We start from the raw sequence: 19014 nt of genomic DNA, 5'->3' as shown, positions 1-19014 counted from the left end.
AGCCACTACATAGGTAGAAACTGAAGATCAGCTCAGGTTTACTGCTTGGGCTCAGTCATTGGAAGGAGAGCTGGCTCAGTGGTGGTTGGGCATTTGCACATGTGTACTTTTAAAAATAAAGTTCAAGACTTGGAATATTCTACTTCCTTGCCTACAAAATATAGCTGAGTATACAATGAGATCTGGCACATACTGGACAGCCAGGTTAGCTGTCAATAACCCTAACTTCAGCCTTCACATCCCTCGACTTCATAGACAAGATCATTCCTTACACTTGAGGTATCAAAATGTTTTCATACTCATGATTCCTTTTCTACTACTCACACTGAAGTCGGTTCACCGTTGTTACCAATATACATATCAACTTAAATTTGAGATTTTTCAAAATGGCACTTAATGTGCTAACCTGATAACTTACTCCATTGCTGAGATCCTACCTTGTAAGGGGTGGCGCACGCCTTTAATCCCAGCACCCAGGAGGCATAGGCAGGTGGATCTCTGAATTGGAGGCCAGCCTGGTCTACAAGAGCTAGTTCCAGGACAGGTTCCAAAAATTAGAAAAACCTTGTCTTGAAAAGCAAAAAGGACAGGTGTGTGGCAGTGAAGTTATTCCATGAATTTCTTGAAGCCAATGTAAAAGCTTTTAAACACTCATGCAGAGGCACACACACGCACACCCCAAACCCAAGTAATAAACCCACTTTTCCCAGAAAAACTGAACAATAATCAGGATAGGTTTTTTTTTTAACCAGTATCCTGAAGAGGGGAAAAATTATAAACTGCAGAATGACAGTTTGAAGAACTTGGTTAACAGGTAGGCTGGGAGGAAAGGTAGGACACAACCATCCATACAAAGGAACATTCCCTTGCGTCAGTGTAGGCTTTAGGTGACCAAAGACAGCAGTAAAGAACAGGCACAGTACCTTGTAAGCAGGAGGCCCTTGTAAGGAACCAAATAGCCAACAATCTTTTCAGAGTTTATAGTGAGTTTAATTCATTAGGTGACAAACCCACCACCATAAACATCACCTTTAACAATGCTAAATTACAAGATCCCTTCCATTGGAATCCTGTTTTACTGCTACATTTGGACATCACAACAAATCATTAAAAGCTCTGAAAATGAAGACCAAAAACCAGGCACTCCTGCTAGGTGAATGAAATAGGATACTAGGGCTGAGAACCTAGGTAGGATGCAAGTCTGTTAAGGTCTCCAGTATATGGTAGTTCTTTTCTGCACTTGGCGCCAATACATTTGTACACCTTTGCATACACAATAAAATGTTCTCATATCAACACCCAAGCACTTGTAGAACTGGGAATGTGTTATTTATTCTCTAGAGACAAGCAACCTGACTGGAACATCCCTGTAGTCTGTAGTGCAGTTCCATATTGTAAAGACAAAGATTAACATCCCCTAAGCACCTACACCTAGTTTTGCTGGTGCCTCATACAAGCATTATGCAGACATGTGCATCAAAACAGGTGAGACAGCCTGTACTCCAATTAAGACTGTTTTACCTGAGGTCTGTAGTTTAGTTGCAGATCCATACCCAATAAGTTTGAAACACATCTTTGCCTTTTTATAACATTTTTCATAAAACGTCCTATTTTACTTCCTTCCATCTTAATGTAACTAAACCCTTATTTACTGAAGCCAGGGAGCCATCTATTTTAAGGACCACCAAACTGCTTTCACTCAAGATGGAAATTGTGTTCCATTCAACCAGTTTAATTTCAGACAAAAGCAGTTTCAAACACCTCAGACCTCTCCATCTACTAATACTTCAAAAGGCAAATGTTAACTCCAACTTCTGAAATTACCTATCATACTGTTATAAGGCACCACCCTAAACAACTGAAGTGAGCAAGGTCATTAAAACGCATCACCAATATAGGCGTCTGTGACACAGCAGTCCTCAATGGTCACTCACACTATTAACACCACCTACCAGACTCGATGCGCCTGTACCAAAGTTGAGGCTAGACAACTCTGCTTTAGCAGACCTTCTATCAATACAATGCTAAAGAAAACTTTATTGAGTTTCATCTTGGTAACAGGTTTGCTTATAAGGAGTTTCAGGCTCCTGAAATGCTTACTTTACCATCTGTATTCATGAAATGGGTCTTTTGTTGATAATTACCATGAAATATACAAATATTCAGCCAAGAGGCTTTATGCACACCCATCTTAGTATGAAAATTACTTGTGTACTTACCAAATAATTTAAAAATAAATGTCTGATTGCATGCCTGCTGTGTACCTTTATGTATAAAATTCCCCAGTAAACGACTGAGGAACAAAGCAGCCCTTGACTACAAAATGCTCAAACAATGACCAGGAAGACAAAACAATACCATACTCAACCTTTGACAACTTCAATCTCAATTCCCAACCAGATTTTGAACACTCCAAAGAATCAATTTGCTAAGTTAGAAATAAAATTTTAATATAAAAGAATAAGAAAACAAAAAGCCTAAGAATGGATGCAAGGACACTTAATTGTCCCAAGAAAATTCCCAGAACTGCTTGCTCCTCTTGGGGACTATAAAGCTGATACATTATATAATTACAGAGAACCATATAGAAAACACTTAAAAACAGCAGAACAGGAGGTACACTTAAGATAGAACTTGAGTTGTCTTGTAAGGACTCTGCCATGCATTGTGACAATACCATGTTGATACACAACTGCAAACCAGGATGAGTGACTCACAGTGGGTGTTTATTATGTCATCAGGCTAATGACCCGAACTAGAGGGAAGGTGCTTTTAAGTCCCTAAACATCTTTAGTCAAGGCTTATAATTGGTCAGGAATGGGGAGACATGAGATTTGGGGGCACTGACATTTTTAACTTCAGACAATGTATGGAACAGTTAAATAAATAGAAACAGTGCTACTTTATTAAAATACTGAGTTTATTTCACATGTATATTTGTCTCCCTACCATTTCCACATCTGACCACCACTATTACTATGTCCTATCATAACATTCCATACATACTTAAAACCAAGTAAAGGGTGGAGCTCCATCCTTGAAAACTAAACAGGCATTTTAGACAACACATTCTTGGCAATGGAACCTGGACAACATTTATCAAACACAGTAGGGAAAGTTCTCACTTTGCATTATAAAAAGGACAGCCAGATATATCAACTGTTACAGAAATTAAGTAAGACGGAATATTTCAAACTGTTTAAACCATTTTCTTAAAGAGACTTCCTCCACTGCCAGAGATCTTGGATAGCCTGTAAAGGGGAAGGGGGGGAGAATGGTAAAGAGATTAACTTTATAAGTCAATACATTTCTTCAGTTCATTTTTCTACCAAAAGTTTCAACTTTTCAACTCAGACATACAGCATACAATTCCTTAATAAATGCCACAAGCATAGAAAGAGCTGGCTATCTAGACCATGTTGCCTCAGCTTGTGGCTGGCTCAACCACATTGTATTTAAGGCTTCAAAATTTGTCTAAGAATGTTCAAACACTTAATAAAATAGAAGTATATAAGCCTGTTATAAACTTGGCATTAACAAAATCCATTTAAGGATACATGCAAACAAAAGATCAACAACCCATTTAACTGCTTACTTTTCCTGCTTTACAACTGATAAAATTTAAAATTCATGCCACTGGGAAGACACATCATTGGTTGTGTTTTCCCTTTGTATGGTCCAAGTGAATTTTCTTAAGCTCCATAAAATCCAAACTTTTCTGATATTTACATAAAACCTCACATGTAAAGGCATTAAAATGCTTACAGCCAAAACTAACCCCATCTACTACCTGGAGAAGGTACTATCACTTTCCCAAGAGGGTGAACTTCAGACTTTATGTAAAGCAGCCAAATGGAACAAAGGAAAATAACAGCCTATTTTCTTGGCCAACACACTACACTAAGTAAAACTAAGTAACCAAGAGATAATTTAAAAACTATTTAAAAGCTGGGAAAAATGTGTACTAAAAAGTTATCTGTTCAGTCTGCCAATTAAATTCTTTCCATGTATTTAAGAACTGTCTGTGGTTAGGAACCTTTTACAAGAAGCCAACTTATGAGACTAAAAGTAAAAAAAAAAATAAATCACAATGAATACTTTTGCCTTGGTTATATCCACAGAAAATTCAGTTACCTCCTGGTCAGTCATCCGGAAGCAATTCTTCACATAATTAATGAACTTGGCTTCGACTTTGGGAAGAGAGCCACCCTATTGAGGGAAAAAAAAACATTATTAAGGACATGTATAGGAATTATTTCAGATACCACTAAAAAAAACCTTTTCCATTTTAAAAAAGACATCTTTTGATGTCCAGAAAGATATAACAGGCAGCACATTAACTATGACCATTTTTTAACATGCATTGGGATATTTTGCCATGGGTGTCAGGTCCCCTGAAATTGGAATTACAGTTGTGAGCTGCCATGTAGATGCTGGGAATTGAACCCAGATCCTCTGGAAGAGTAGCCAGTGTTCTTAACCACTGAGCCCTCTCTCCAGCGTATGATCTTTCAGTTGCTGCAAGCCCAATTCCCAGTCAAATTAAAGATAAGACATGCAAATACAGCCATATCAAGAAGCATGTTAGTCTTATCAACCTCTATTACCCAAAAGTAAATTTAATCTATCCAAGCTGTTTAAATTTGTTTTCCAAGAACCTAGGATAGCATACCATTTATCTAGAAACCAAGCTACCATTTACTAAGTAACTGAAACACAAATCTGGCATTTGTTTCCAATTATGAATGTAGGCAATGAACCACAATAACAGAATACATATTAAGGCCTTATATTCAATTTTCAAGGTATCTAGTTATTGCCTAAATGCCATAATTTGTCAGCTTAAAAATTAAAATTATCACTACAGATCATTCCTCATTTCATTCATTAAATGTATCACTTAACCAAAATCTTATTTTTGCACCCTGTTCTATGCGTTTAGCTTTTTTAGTTTAGTTTATTGCCTCCATCACCCAGAAAATAAGTTCACTATATAGTAATTTTAAAATATTGTCACATAAATCCTTATTTGGTTTATTCAAAAAATTTATTGAACAGCTAAGGATACAAAGATATTAAAACATGGTAAGAGATGAGGCATATGCACAAGTGTAGAAAGCAGTAAAGTTCTCTGCATCACAAGAGTGAAAGAAAAATGCTTTAGGAAAACAAGAGATTGCTTCCAGCGTGCAAGGGTGAATGGATGGCCAATCAGGAAAGGGGATTGAGATTAAATAGAAGACTTCAGTCTGGATTGTTGATGGTACTCAGTATGGACTATATTTGTTTCTCCTTTTCCTCTTTCCCCATCTTTGGGCTTAATTTACCAGTAGTGCCCAGGAATGTTCAATGCGCCTGCAATTAAACCAAGGAGATAGGACCACATTAAAATGGGGGGGAGGGGCACCATTTTAGCAGTGTATGCAAGGGATAAAAATTAATCAGTTGTGACACCAGGAAAGCTAAATTTTACAGCATACATATTATATGTGCTGGCATTAAAGTGCTAATTTCCAATCCACTGGTGGATGCACAAAGGAAGAAAATCTTCTGAAGCCATGTTAGGTCTATAGGACAGGAAAAACATGGAAAATGGAAGGCAATTTTCCTTATCATTCCACATTTATTTCCAATAACTAGTATGTTAGAGCCATAATTCATCTGTAATTCCAAAAACATTTGAACTGATTTTTTCCATTTCCTACAAACCCCAGGTTCCTCAGCCAAACGGCACAAGATAAATTTTACTGTTTAAGCCCAGATCTAAGCCTATTTAGCCGTACAAATTCTACATCACGGACATAAGTTTTGATAGAAGGCAAATTATTCAAATTGCTGTCAAGTGCTTAAAGGTGATCTTGTTTTCTTAGTTATCTCACAAATATTTAGCTTCACTTTTTCCAAGATGTTTACTGAAAACCCAAACGCCCTCTGCTGGTTCTACAGCATAAGCCCAGAAAAAGCAGTGCTTTCACTCATTTTTTCCATCAGTGTGCATCCTTGTCCTTTTATTACAGTAAACAGTAGTTTTTATGTGCAAAAGTTTATGCCATTCCCCATAGTGGGGAAAAAGACCAATCCATTCAAAGGTAATTTTTACTTACTTTTTCTATACTTGCTTGCATTTTTGCCTTAATGTCTTCTACAGAACTAGGTCCTTTTGGTGTTTTAGGGGTTTTTTCCTGTTTTTTGAAGGACTCTTGACCCTGGAAAAAGGGTTTAAAAGGTATGATTTAAAAACTGCACTTTATAATAATTACTATGACTTTTCAATTCTAATATAAACTTTATACATAACCTCATATAATTTTGTGGTTGTTTCTAGCCAGGCTATTTCACACCTTTAGTCTCATTCTTTCAAAGGTTGAAGGATTAATTAAGAAACCCAGTCTGGGCTAGAGCTGGCTCTCAGAAAACCAAAATGTCACTATTTTGTAACATTTATATGCACTGGTGTTTTGCTTACATGAGGATGTTGGATACCCTTGAATTAAAGTTAGCCAGCTGTAAGCTGCCATGTGGGTACTGAGAATTGAACCCTGGTCCTCTAGACCAGAGCTCTTAATCACTGAGCCATCTCCAACCCCCAAACCTGCTAATACTTTTTAAATAGCCCTGCCTATCCCTCCTTAGTGCCAGATAAAAATTAAAGGAGAATGCCACTACCACCTGGCTTGGTGAGGGGGGCTGACAATCATCTCAACTCCTGTGTTATTCGGAATTCTACAGGAATGCAGTGGGCGTATGTATGATTAGGAAGAAAAAAGGAGCTTGAGAGATGGTATGAACACTGGCTGCTCTTTTAGGTCCTGAGAGTTCAATTCCCAGAAACCACATAACGCCTCACATCATTCCAATACTTGTTTTCTTTTTCTTGCATGCAGGCAGAACACTATACATAATTAAAAACACAAGCAAGCATAGCTGGGCAGTGGTAGCACATGCCTTTAATCCCAGCACAAGTGAATCTCTTGTGAGTTCAAGGCCAGGCTGATTTACAAGAGCTAGTTCCAGGACAGCCTCTAAAGCTACAGAGAGAAAACCTGTCTTAAAAAAAAAAAAAAAAAAAAAACCAACAAATTAACTCAAAGTTCAGAATTCAGGAAGTCTACAAAAAAAGAATAACTATTGATACTTGGAGCTCATCCCAAAACATGACTCTTCCCAGATCCAAGTATTTTAATCGACTCTGCACTACAAAGCATTATGTTGTCAGGATTTAACTTTTTTAAACACCTACCAAATTTTTACGCAGAATAGTCAGTCATATGCAGAATTTACTTTCTGTAACTAGAACCGTGCTGTCTTGTCTATTTTGTTACTTGGTTACTTACCTTTGATCTTGGTGTTGATGGTTTTAAGTCTTTTCCATTTTGGTTTGATTTTTGTGCATTTTTGGCTGGGGTATCTCGTACAGACTATAATTTAAGAATGACCTTAATTAATCACTATGCCAGTGTTAAGTCATTATAATCAATAAACTGAACAGGAAAAATAATATTTCTTACTTTCAAAAGTTTGTAGTCTATTTAGCTCAAGCAATTTTTAAGTATGAAATCAAATAATCTTTTCCCTCCCCGTGAGCACTAAGAAATCCCTTATCTGTTTTTGACAATCTTGATATACTTACTTTCTTCACTGGAACTTTTTCTTCAGCTTCCTCATCATCAAAATCATCATCATCATCACTAGAAGTGAAATAAAACATTTAGAACTTAAACTTGTCAATTTGACAAAAGCCACCTTCAGACACTGTAGAACATTTCCAACAAGGCAAGCATCACCAGTATTTAAAAGGATTAACCATGTGTTTAGGTTGCACTAGTGACACACCTTTAATCGCAAGTTCAAGGAAGTCAGGTATCAGTTGAAGTCAGCCTAGTCTACAAAGTTGATTCCCATAATGGCCATGGCTACAAAGAAACCCTCTCTGCAGAAACCAAATATTTAGGACTAACAGAACAATGTTACTCAGCCCCTTAAAAAGCAAAATACAGATGTCTGGAGCACTCTTCCAGGACCCGGGTCTAATTCCCAGCACCCACATAGCAGCTCATTAACTATCTTTAATTCCAATTTCAGGAATCTGACACTTTTACAATTACATATAAATGAAACACAGAAGCACATGAAAAACAAATTACTAAAAGAAAAGAGGCAAAAAGGCCCCAACTACTCAGTATTTTATAATATTCTGTTACTACAGATTATAAAAAGTAGTTTGGGTTTGCTGTTAGTGGTAAATAGCTTTCCTCAATAAATCAGTAGTTAATACTGCTAAAAATCTGAGCACTCCCCAGAACAAACAAATTTGTAGTTATTTATCCTAATTCAGATGTTCAAATCTAAGGTAGAAAAATTATCTACACAAAGAAACTCACACTTGGTCTCAATAAGGAAATAAGCTACAAAACTTGGAAATAGATTTAATAGATTTTAGGCCTTTTAAAAATTAACTTCCTTGAAAGCCCCCTTGAAAGCCCCCTATAAGGGCAAAGATGCTTGTCTATCTGTACAAGTACTAAAAATATCAGTAAACATTCATTTTTATCTAGGGAATTGTAATCCAAACTTGTTGAACCTTATTCTTCTAGAGGTAATTTAGTAAGAACTCCCAAATACTGCTTTGACCAACAGCACTTCCCAGGCCATAGAGTACAATCATTGTCAATATCAATGAAACCAGTCACAAAGGATCAAGATTCTGTTATGTAAAATACTTTGAAAAAGCCAATGTATAAAATCCACTTAACTACAGCTTAAGGAATACTGGATAAGAATCAGGCTGTGGTGGTGCACAACTATAATCTCAATACCCGGCAAGCAAAGGCAGGCAGACCTGTTCATGTCCAGCCCAATCTATTGAATTAGCCTCAGGATAGCCAGGGCTGTATGTCACACTAAAACCCTGTGTGTGGCAGGAAAAAAAAAACATGCAGTAAAAAATGTATTGTCTTAATGCTTCTTGAGACAATCAAAGCTTTTTCTTTTACACTTCATTCCAATGTGTGTAGTGTTTGGCAAGGCTTATTTATTGGCTCTCCCTAAAGATATATGTGCCATTAGAATTAAGATGCCAGATTGCAATTAACAGAACAATCCACCTCCAACTACTTGCATGTTATTCAAAATCTCAAAAGGAGCTGCTTCTCACTTTCACAATCTAGCTCAGATTATGATCCACATGGCACTTGCTTTAGGAAGTGTATAATGTTCTTTAGTCACAGCTTGTTTTTTATAAGGGACTGAATCATATTACTTGGTAATACCCCTTAATATGTAAGTACAAAGTTTAATTATTCCGATCTGCGTTTAATCCAGAAGTTCTAACTGTGGTCAGTTAAATTGAAAAAGAACTTTATGCAGTAACTACCTTTTTTAGTAGTCGAGAATATTGTTAGCATTTATACCATGATATCAAAGCCACATGTAAATCCAATGCTTCTTGTGAAAATCAGTAAAATTTTTATTATAAAACTGCCCAGAGCTAGTTCCAGGACAGGCTCCAAAGCCACAGAGAAACCCTGTCTCGAAAAACCAAAAAAAAAAAAAAAAAAACAAAAAACAAAAAACAAAAAAAAACTGCCCAGTACAAGGGAGGTAGAGGTGGGTGGAACTATGAGTTCATGGCCTGCATGGTTTTTAAGAGCTAGTTCCATGACAGGTTCCTAAGCTACAGAGAAACCCTGTCTTGAAAAACCAAAACAGAACCCTATGTGGAACTGCTTTCTCTAATTAGAAAGATGCCAATTTCTACAAACTGAGTTATTTCAGCTCCTTAACCATGTAGTCTCTCTCATACACAGTATTTAGGTAATTGTCATCATGTATTACCTGAAAATGATTCATTACAAGGATTTCATTCTTAAGTCATCACTAGGCAGTTATCAACCCATGGGAGCAGACCAGATACATGTCATGCCTTAGGAACTCAAGTTTATTTTCTACCTTAAGCCTCACATGTAATATGCTTTCAATTTACATAACCAATCCCAAGGTGTTCAAGAATATCAATTGTCATGTCAACATTTCATGTTTTCTAATATAACCTGACCATAAAGAACACATGTAATCTTATTTAGCCATCTTAATGAAACAAACCAATTTACCATTGCAAATAATCAGGTCAAAATCCTTTATAGTTATTTAAGTATTTACTTTCAATCATTAATTCACAGGCTCCACTGACAAAATTTTCCTACATCCTTCATGGTATATGTAATATGTAATGTTTCTAAAATCATACTACTTATACTTACTCTTCATCATCCTCATCATCCTCATCATCTTCATCATCATCCTCATCAAGTTTTACTTTTTTCTTAAAGAAAAATAAACACTCATGAACAAAGCCATTCCTTGGTGAAAGTCAAAAAACTTGTTTAATTAAAAAGAAAGTCTTTACCTGTGGAACCTTGTTGCCACCTCCAGGAGCAGATCGCTTTCCAGACATACTCAACAGTTTTACATCCTCCTCATCTTCATCTTCAGACTCTGCATCTTCCTCTACAGCTAAAAATTAGATATACTTTTGAGATCTTAGGAGTGGATAACACATGGTATTTTTAAAATATCCAGTAAAGATAGGATCAGCAAAGTTTAAAATAGAAATGCTCACTGTCTAAATACAGATTAGCAGGTTACCATTTCAGCATAAGACAATTAGAACTATAGCATGCTTTACTAAGTCTGGAAGTAGCATAAGAGTCCCAGGACCCAAGTGGTAGTTAAGAATATACTCTAAGGCATAGATCTTTGTTTAACCTGGACATGTATTCCATGGTCAAATAACTGCTTTTAAAAATGCCAGTTCTAATCAGAAACTAAGAAATACCACGGATTTAAAAAAAAAATCAAAAACTTACCTACTAGATGCTGTCCACTAATGTGCACAGGCCCTGAACCACACTTCAATCTTAAGACCACAGGAGGTGTTATTTCAAATCCCCCAAGAGAAACCTAAAAATGAGCAATTTTCAATCATTAAACATTGTCAAGCATGTTTTACACCAAGTATCCCCAGCAGTTACACAATCAATAAGTAAACCTATTTAGAAGCAGAAATGTCAGAGAAAATGTAGCTTTTCATTGAAGTATCTTTTATGTATCCTAAATTAGTCTTAGAGACCAACATGAAATTCAATGTTTAGAAATATACTTACTGTTGGCTGTACAGACATTTTCAAAGTTGCCAGTGTTACTTTAATTGGACTGCCTTCATAATTCATTGCTTCTGCCTCTACGATGTGTAATTCGTCTTTTGCCCCAGCACCTAAACTAACCTGTGAAAAAAAAAGATATTTCAAGTCCCAATTTTTTTTATAAACACCCCTTAAAATTTCTGTTCTCACTGATGAAAACCTAAGCATTAAATAGACATTAACACCATGTTTCCAATACCAATCAGCAGTAAAGCTGGCAAACTTAAAAGTTCACATTCCTGGAGAGGCAATTTTAACAGTAACCGAGCACAAAAAAATTGTAATCGGGCAAAGATGTCGAGTGCAAGTATTTGAGGTACAGAAAATACTAAATTATAGTAATTCTATTTTTTCCCAGCAATAAGGAGGCACAATGTACTGACAAATCACATCAGTAAAAACCAAGTGGCTGAATTTTTGTAATGGCAAAGTAGTTTCAAAATTTTAGTACCGTTCTTAGAGATAACTGGTGCTCATTCTCATCATTATCCACCTTAAAGTGATAATCTTTGTCGGCTTTTAATTCACAACCTGTAAAGAAAAAAAACGAACCTATCAAGGAGATGAACATCACATCCTAAAACCACCAACTCACCTAGTTTTTAACTAATGTTCTCCGTGGATTCCACTCTATACACAAATGAAGTCCATAAGAATTCTATTTTCTCATAACATCTATCAGCCACGAGGCATATTGCCATTTTCACAGAAGATTTAATGACCTAAAACTGGACCTTTACATACATTGTAGCTGAAGCTAAACTCAATTTCCTACTCTTTTGAAACCCAATTCGCCTATGTTCTGAAAGAAGTTACAAATCAAAGTGGCTACACATCACCAGTAGGGTCAGCTTTTGTGTATCTATCCAGAACTAGGTATAAAGCCTTCGTGTACACTAAGCACGTATTAAACGTACCCTTCAAGTGGGAGGAATTCTAATTTCTCTAAACACCAGTTCCTGCTTGTTTACTGCTGTTAACAGACATCAGCGCAGCTAATAAGCTAAAAACTTGAGTCACTGAAAACCAAACTAAGATTCTTTAAAACTGATGTATACACTAAGTGTGCGGCTCCTACATAAAACCCTCGTGGCACTTCTCTCCCTGGTCCCCAGCCCCCCACCCCCAAATAACACCAGATCTAGAACAGATAGCGGTCCTCTTACACATCAGCCCCAGTCATCTGCAGTGTGCTGCTGACTCCACCTACCGCAGAGGCAGGAAAGGGCCTCTAAAATCACTACCAGCCCCGTGAATGCTAAAAGATCTGAACAAAGACCTTCAAATACCTAGACGCCGCCAGCCACTTAGGCATTTCCCGCCCAGCACTCTCGACTAAGCTACAGGACCCAAGGGCTCAGGGTTGACCAGACACCACCAAGAGCCCGGATGTAGAGCCCACACCCCCTCCCTACCCCCAACCACGTGGCAACCACGTGTTCTCGGGGTTGCGGCCCCCTCCGCCGGCGAGCGCCTGCTCGGCCGCATCCTTTTTACTGCCCGAACCCCTCGGATGCTTCCCGCTGTGGGAGCCGTGGCCCCTGGAACGCACAGCGGCCTGCCCGCCCATGTGCAGTCTCCACCGGTCGACGCAGGCCTTACTCTAAAAGCACCATCCTCCTGGGCGGGCCGCCCGCCCGGGCCCATCACTAAAAAAGCGGACACCTGGCGCGAATTACTTCGCGCTCGAGGTGAAAGTGTCGCCGCAGGCCCTGCTCACGCCGCACGCAAGTCCGCCTTCTAGGCCGACCGAGCTCTCAACGCCCGAGGCTCGAGGCCGGGCCTCTCCTGCCCCAGGTGTCGTTCGTTCCCAGCCTCCGGGCCTCGGCTTTCCCCGCCCGCCTGCGGCCTCCTGAGGCCCCGGCCGTCCCTCTTAGCCCTCCGGCCTACACCCACGCCGCGTTCACCTCACGCCAGGCCTAGGCGGGCCACCCGCCGCCCCCCCCCACCAGCCACCAGGCCCTGCTCGGGCCCTTCCCGCCAGGCAGTTACCGAAAAGGTAGTTCTGAGGCCTTAGAGGGCTCATGTCCATGTCCATGGAGTCTTCCATGAGGTGGAGGCGCGTTCTTCGGTGGTAGAGAAGTCGGACGGAGGGCACTGCCTGCTGCTCCTCAGAACAGGCACGCAGGACGGAATCACGCCAGGGAAAGGACGCGGGCTCGCTGCACGCATATATGGCCGCAGGAGATCTCGCGAGATCCGTTCTAGTCCCGCCTCCGCGAGCGTGTTCCCGACACCCCCCCACACACACACACACAGACACACGCACTTCCCGCACAGTCGCGCTCTTGCGCAAGCGCTCTCCTACCCCGTGCCTTTCTACCGCGCCCCCCCACCTCTCCAGGTGCTTGGCGGGCTCACACTGCGCACGCGCGTCTTCTCCTCGCCCCGCCCCCTCCCCAGCGCGGTCGCCCGAGCGCAGGCGCTCTTTCCTTTTGTAGCGGGCCCATGGTGTCCAACGCTTCCACGTCTTCTGTGCGGAGAGCCTACGCAGCCCACCCTAAAAGATGGCGACCGCGGGCAGGGAGGCAGCGAGCGACTCCCTTCCCTGTTCTCTGCCCTCCGGTTCCCCGTAAAACTGCAACAGGCAGAATCTCACGATATGATATGCTCGAAGGCTTGGTCTCAGTTCATCCTTTTCCCGTAGAGCTTCGGGAGCCGAAAGCAGAGTGGACGAGTCTTTAAAGAGAATGATTCTCTACGTATCTCTTAGTCGGCCATGCTTTTTTTTTTTTTTTTTTTTTTTTTTTTTTTTTTTTTTTTTTTTTTTACCTCTTATTGAGACATCATCTCCAAAGTCATTTGGGGACTAAAGGGAGCCCAAGTCAGTCACCTCCAAAGAGCATCTTTCTTAAAGTGTAGGAGTGTGCAGAACTGAGACCACGCATGTTGTCTTCATCATTCCCAAGGAAGGCATATGAAATACAGGAGCCTTAATGCGAGGCTTTGGCTGGGAATTAGTGTTTAAAACTGCACCCTGACAAACATCTCTCAGTATTGGGTGCTATTTGAGAGCATCCCTAATCTTTTTTATCTCAACATAGCTAGCAAACGTAATGATAATTGGGAGGAACGTAAGTGGTGGTACCTGCTCCCAGATTCTTTCACAGATTCTTTTTACCCCAGAGATGGTCCGGTTGGGAAGACCAGCTATACGCATGAGCCAATTATTAACAAAACCCTAAATCTGGAAGAAAAAAAAACAGCATCAATATGTGAAATGGGGTCCATTTCACCTTACAACTACAAGAGAAAATCCTGAAACTTGGGAGAATTGTCTGTAAACAACCTGAGAGAGACTGGGGAAAAGAGAAAAGCAAGTGTGAACAGAATTTTGCCATTCAAAATGAGAAAACTTCCAGTCCAGGTGCAGGAGGATGCTATTCGAGCAGTGCGGGGTCAAAGTTAAATACTTCATTGCTTCCTACATTCTGGTTCTTCTTTAAATTCCGGGTCTTAGTGGCAGTGGTGGCCCACGCCTTTAAACTCAGCACGCCGGAGGCAGAAGCAGGCAGGCGGATTTCAGCGTTCAAGGCCAGCCTGGTCTGCAGTAGCAAGTTCCAGAACAGCTGGGACTACACAGAGAAACTCTGTCTCAAAAAAACAAACAAACAAACAAACAAACAAAAAACCTAAATAAATAAAAGAAAAATGCAGCTCATGCAGAGACTAAACTATCACTAATGTAAATTAACACCCTTGTAACATCTCAGGTATCTTGTCTAAATATAAACACATGGAATTGAGGGACTAGAAGTTTCTCAGACTCCCTCTTACGCAGACAGGGAGAGGGGCCAAGGCAAGATAACAGGGCCAGCTTCTTCCTTAAGCTCCTAACTTTACAGAAAGACCTTGTAGGCCCTTGTCTCCGTCCAGAGCAGGCCTTCTGCTGACAGACAGGTTCAACAAGGTCAAGGCTGGCCAATCAACTGTCCTAACTTTCTTCAAACTGACCAACCCTAAACTAGGGGAGGAAAACTTGGAACTTCTAACCCCAGCCCTGTAGAAGAGCTGGCTTTTCCAGCTCCACACAGGTCTCTTCTCTGTGAGTCTCTGCCTGTGTAGGCTTCCAAACCACCCCCCCTACACACACACACACACACACACACACACACACACACACACACACACACCTTCCCGCTGGTGATCCCGCCCTCAGAACGTGAGTTCTCTGCTGCTACACCTTGCACTTCAGATTCTTCCTGCCTTTAATTCTTTCTCTGGCAGATAAAACTAACCTAATCAAGACCCCTACACTGTATCAGAATCAAGGATTGATTTTGCTTTTTAAGTAGTTTTTTTTTTAATGTGTTTTTAAGCCGGCCTTAAAATGGTGTTGCAAACCTTTAATCCAAGCACTTGGGAGGTAGAAGTAGGTGGATCTCTGAGTCCGGGCCAGCCTGGTCTAAAATCAAATTCCAGGACAGCCAGGGCTACAGAGAGAAACCCTGCTTCGAAAAATAAACAAAACCTGTGTTTTTAAGATAACCATTAATGAATGTTTACTGTCTTTTTCATTGCAATTATATAGACCTATTCAAACTGGAAAAAAAAACTACCTCTTTCTGTCTTTCCATTTCCATTCCCTAGGGTTAACCACAATGAATAATTGTGGAATTATCCTTCCAGATTTTATTTGTGGGGAGGGGAAGAGGCAGGGTTTCTCTGTGTAGCTTTGGAGCCTGTCCTGGAACTCACGCGCTCTGTAGATCAGGCTAACTTCAAACTCACAGAGATTCACCTGCCTCTGCCTCCCATGTGCTGGGATTAAAGGCGTGTGCCACCACCACCTAGTTGCTTCCAGAGGACTTTTAAGGGGGGTCTATAACCAAAAAAAGAAATGCAGGGTTGGGGGCTTTTGCGTGTGTGTGTGTGTGTGTGTGTGTGTGTGTGTGTGTGTGCTCTTGTTTTGTTTGTTTGTTTGTTCTTTCGAGACAGGGTTTCTCTGTTTTAACAGCTCTGGCTGTCTTAGAGCTCACTCTACTATAGACCAGGCTGGCCTCAAACTCACAAAGATCCTCCCGTCTCTGCCTCCCAAGTGCCAGGATTAAAAACATGCACCACCATGGCCAGGCTTTTGTGTATTTTAATGTGGTTGAGTATATTCAGCTTGCTTTTTAATTATTTATTTATTTATTTTTGCTTTTTTTTTTTTTTTTTTTTCAGGACAGGGTTTCTTTGTGCAGCTTTTGGAGCCTGTCCTGGACCTACCACTTGTAGACCAGGCTGGCCTCGAACTCACAGAGATCCGCCTGCCTCTGCCTCCCGAGTGCTGGGATTAAAGATGTGTACCACCACCACCTGGCTTTTATTTACTTTCTTACCTAATTAATTAGGGTTTTATTCTTGGTTGGTTGGACTGTTGCAACAAGGTCTCCTGAATCACAGGCTGGACTCCAACTTCCTGTATGGCAGATGATCTTGAACCTGCCACCCCCTCTCAAGCACTAGAACTACAGGTTTGTACTACCACAACCCAGTCTGTTGTTCCAGACGTTTATCACACATTCGAGCCCAGTATGAATATGCTGTAATTCAGCTGCTCATTCCTCTACTAGTAGCCTAAAATTATGTCCCTTTTGTTCCTATTAAAAATCGTGTTGGCTGGACTGTGGTTGCTAAGATACTGCACGAGTGAGACCTTGGCGGGTCAGGGTGGCAGAATATGCTATGCAGAGGGAGCTTGAGTGTGGAGTTTATTGAGAAGAGGGACTGGACAGTGGTGGCGCACACCTTTAATCGCAGTGCTCGGGAGGCAGAGGCAGGCGGATCTCTGTGAGTGAGTTCAAGGCCAGCCTGGTCCACAGAGTGAGTTCCAGGACAGGCTCCAAAACTACAGAGAAACCCTGCCTTGAAAAAACAAACAAATAAATTATGTCAACCAGGTATAGTGGTAAAAGCCTCCAATCCCAGCCCTCAGGAGGTATACAGGCGAGTCTCTGTGAGTTCAATTCCGGAACAGCTAGGGGTATTACACAGAAACACCTTGTCTGGGTAGGGGTGGAGAAAATCAGTTATGCTAGGGAGTGGTGGCACATGCTTTTAATCCCAACACTGAGTGTAAATCCCAACCTTTGGCCTCCATCTTTGGAGGCCCCTCCCCTGTGCCCCTCGAACCTTGACCCCTCCCCAAGGAGGGTCAAGACCGGCCTGCCAAACCTTGACCCCTCCCCAGGAAAGGTCAAGACCACTCCCACAGGCTATTTAAACTGCTCCCCAAAAAATAAACAGGTGGTTTTCCCTTTTCCTCTCCGGTGGTCTCATTGATGACTGCCTGTTCCCCCAGTAAATGCAGGTGTCTAATTAGACCTGGATATCTTTTAATCTGTTCTGATTTGGCTTGATTGGGGTTACTTTGCATCAGCAGCGAGCTCGTGTTAGAAAATGTTCCTGACACTGAGGACCCAGAGACAGGCGTCCTCTGTGAGTTGAAGGCCAACCTGGACTGCAGAGCGAGTTCCAGGACAGACTCCAAAGCTACAGAGAAATCCTGTCTCGAAAAACAACAACAACAACAACAACAAATCAATCCTGTCTTAGCAGTCATAGCTCTATAAATTTCAGACCAGCCTGGTGTACATAGTGAGTTCCAGGACAGCCAAGGCTACATCATAAGATCTTGTCTCAAAAAACAAAATACTAAAGTCAATTCGTACCTTAGCAATTATCTTAGTACAGATATCCTTATGAATATCTGAACACAGTTGCACATGATGCTAGTCTCAGACTTGTACAGAATTGACAACCAAGCTTGAATGGAAATAAAGATTTTCAGCACAGCACAGGCCACACAATTAATTACCAGAGCAGAAAAACACCTCACAGAATGAAAAAATGTTTGCCAGCTATTCATCAGACAAAAAACAATCTCCAAAATAGATTAAAAAAAAAAACTAAAGACCTTAATAATGATAGGTTAATCAAAATGAGTTATCTAAATAGATGTTTCTCAAGAGAAGAAATATAAATAATAAATATATGAAAATGCTCTATCATTAGCCATTAAAGAAAAACAAATCTAAATCACAATGGTAGTCTCTTAACCCCAGTTAGACTATCTATTGTAAAAAACAAAAACCAAAAACTCTGATGTATGTGAGCAAAATGAACATGTACATATTTTCTGTGGGAATGTGAATTAGTAGAGCCACTAAAGAAATCTGAAGGTTCCTCAAAACTAAATTTACAATGATTTAGTTGCACCACTTTGGGGTATATGTTTGAAGGAACCAAAATCAGCACACAAAAGAGATCCCTGTGTGCCCATTGTTCTGGGAGAAGCTTCACCCCAGTCTCTGGCAACCATACACCCAAAAAGTCTGGAATGATCTACTGGAAGCTGCACCTCAATCCCCCTTCCCCATCTCTTTCTCCCCAAACCCTGCCTCATCTCAGAAAGCCAAACTCAGTTCCTCCCCCAGAGGTGCTCAAGACCACTCCCACAGGGTATTTAAACTGCCCCCAGAAAAGCAGACACATGGATTTTAGGTTTCTCTTCCCCATCTCCTCTCTTGGTGGGGGGGCGGAGGGGACGGGAAAATCATCTGGGAGCGTTTAACCCCTCAAACTGGGCCTTTTTCTAACTCAGTTTCATTTGGTCTGATTTGGATAGCTGCGTCATGGAGAGGTTTATGGGGTACAGAAACTTTTCACCCGTGTTTATTGTATTGCTCTTCCCACCAGCTAAGACAATGGGATTAGATGAATAAATACAGGCAATGTGATGTCTGTATACACAGTGGAGTATTATGCAACCACAAAGAAGGGTGCGGTCCTGACACTTGCAGAAAAATAAGTAGACAATGCCCTGTGC

The 19014-nt window shown here is 40.6% G+C and overlaps 1 protein-coding gene across 2 annotated transcripts; it reads right to left on the bottom strand.

Annotated features, from left to right (window-relative positions):
* Nucleotides 1-2899: 2899 nt before the first annotated feature.
* On the bottom strand, nucleotides 2900-13376 carry Npm1 (nucleophosmin 1). Of its 2 annotated transcripts, XM_038327637.1 has the most exons (11): nucleotides 13194-13376; nucleotides 11653-11732; nucleotides 11163-11282; nucleotides 10866-10959; nucleotides 10406-10512; nucleotides 10260-10321; nucleotides 7631-7688; nucleotides 7335-7418; nucleotides 6105-6206; nucleotides 4135-4209; nucleotides 2900-3251 (listed from the first exon to the last, which is right to left on the bottom strand). In XM_038327637.1, exons 1-11 carry the CDS (start codon nucleotides 13249-13251, stop codon nucleotides 3213-3215), a joined length of 879 nt encoding a protein of 292 aa, XP_038183565.1. In that variant the 5' UTR covers nucleotides 13252-13376; the 3' UTR covers nucleotides 2900-3212. The 2 variants fall into 2 exon arrangements, with proteins under 2 accessions (XP_038183565.1, XP_038183566.1); XM_038327638.1 differs by lacking the exons at nucleotides 2900-3251; nucleotides 4135-4209 and adding an exon at nucleotides 5029-5355 and having other exon boundaries at nucleotides 13194-13374.
* Between the last annotated feature and the right edge of the window lie 5638 nt (nucleotides 13377-19014).

Source organism: Arvicola amphibius, chromosome 4 (genome assembly GCF_903992535.2).
Source record: "Arvicola amphibius chromosome 4, mArvAmp1.2, whole genome shotgun sequence".
Classification (NCBI taxonomy): domain Eukaryota; kingdom Metazoa; phylum Chordata; class Mammalia; order Rodentia; family Cricetidae; genus Arvicola; species Arvicola amphibius.
This window is presented reverse-complemented; position numbering and strand designations above follow the sequence as displayed.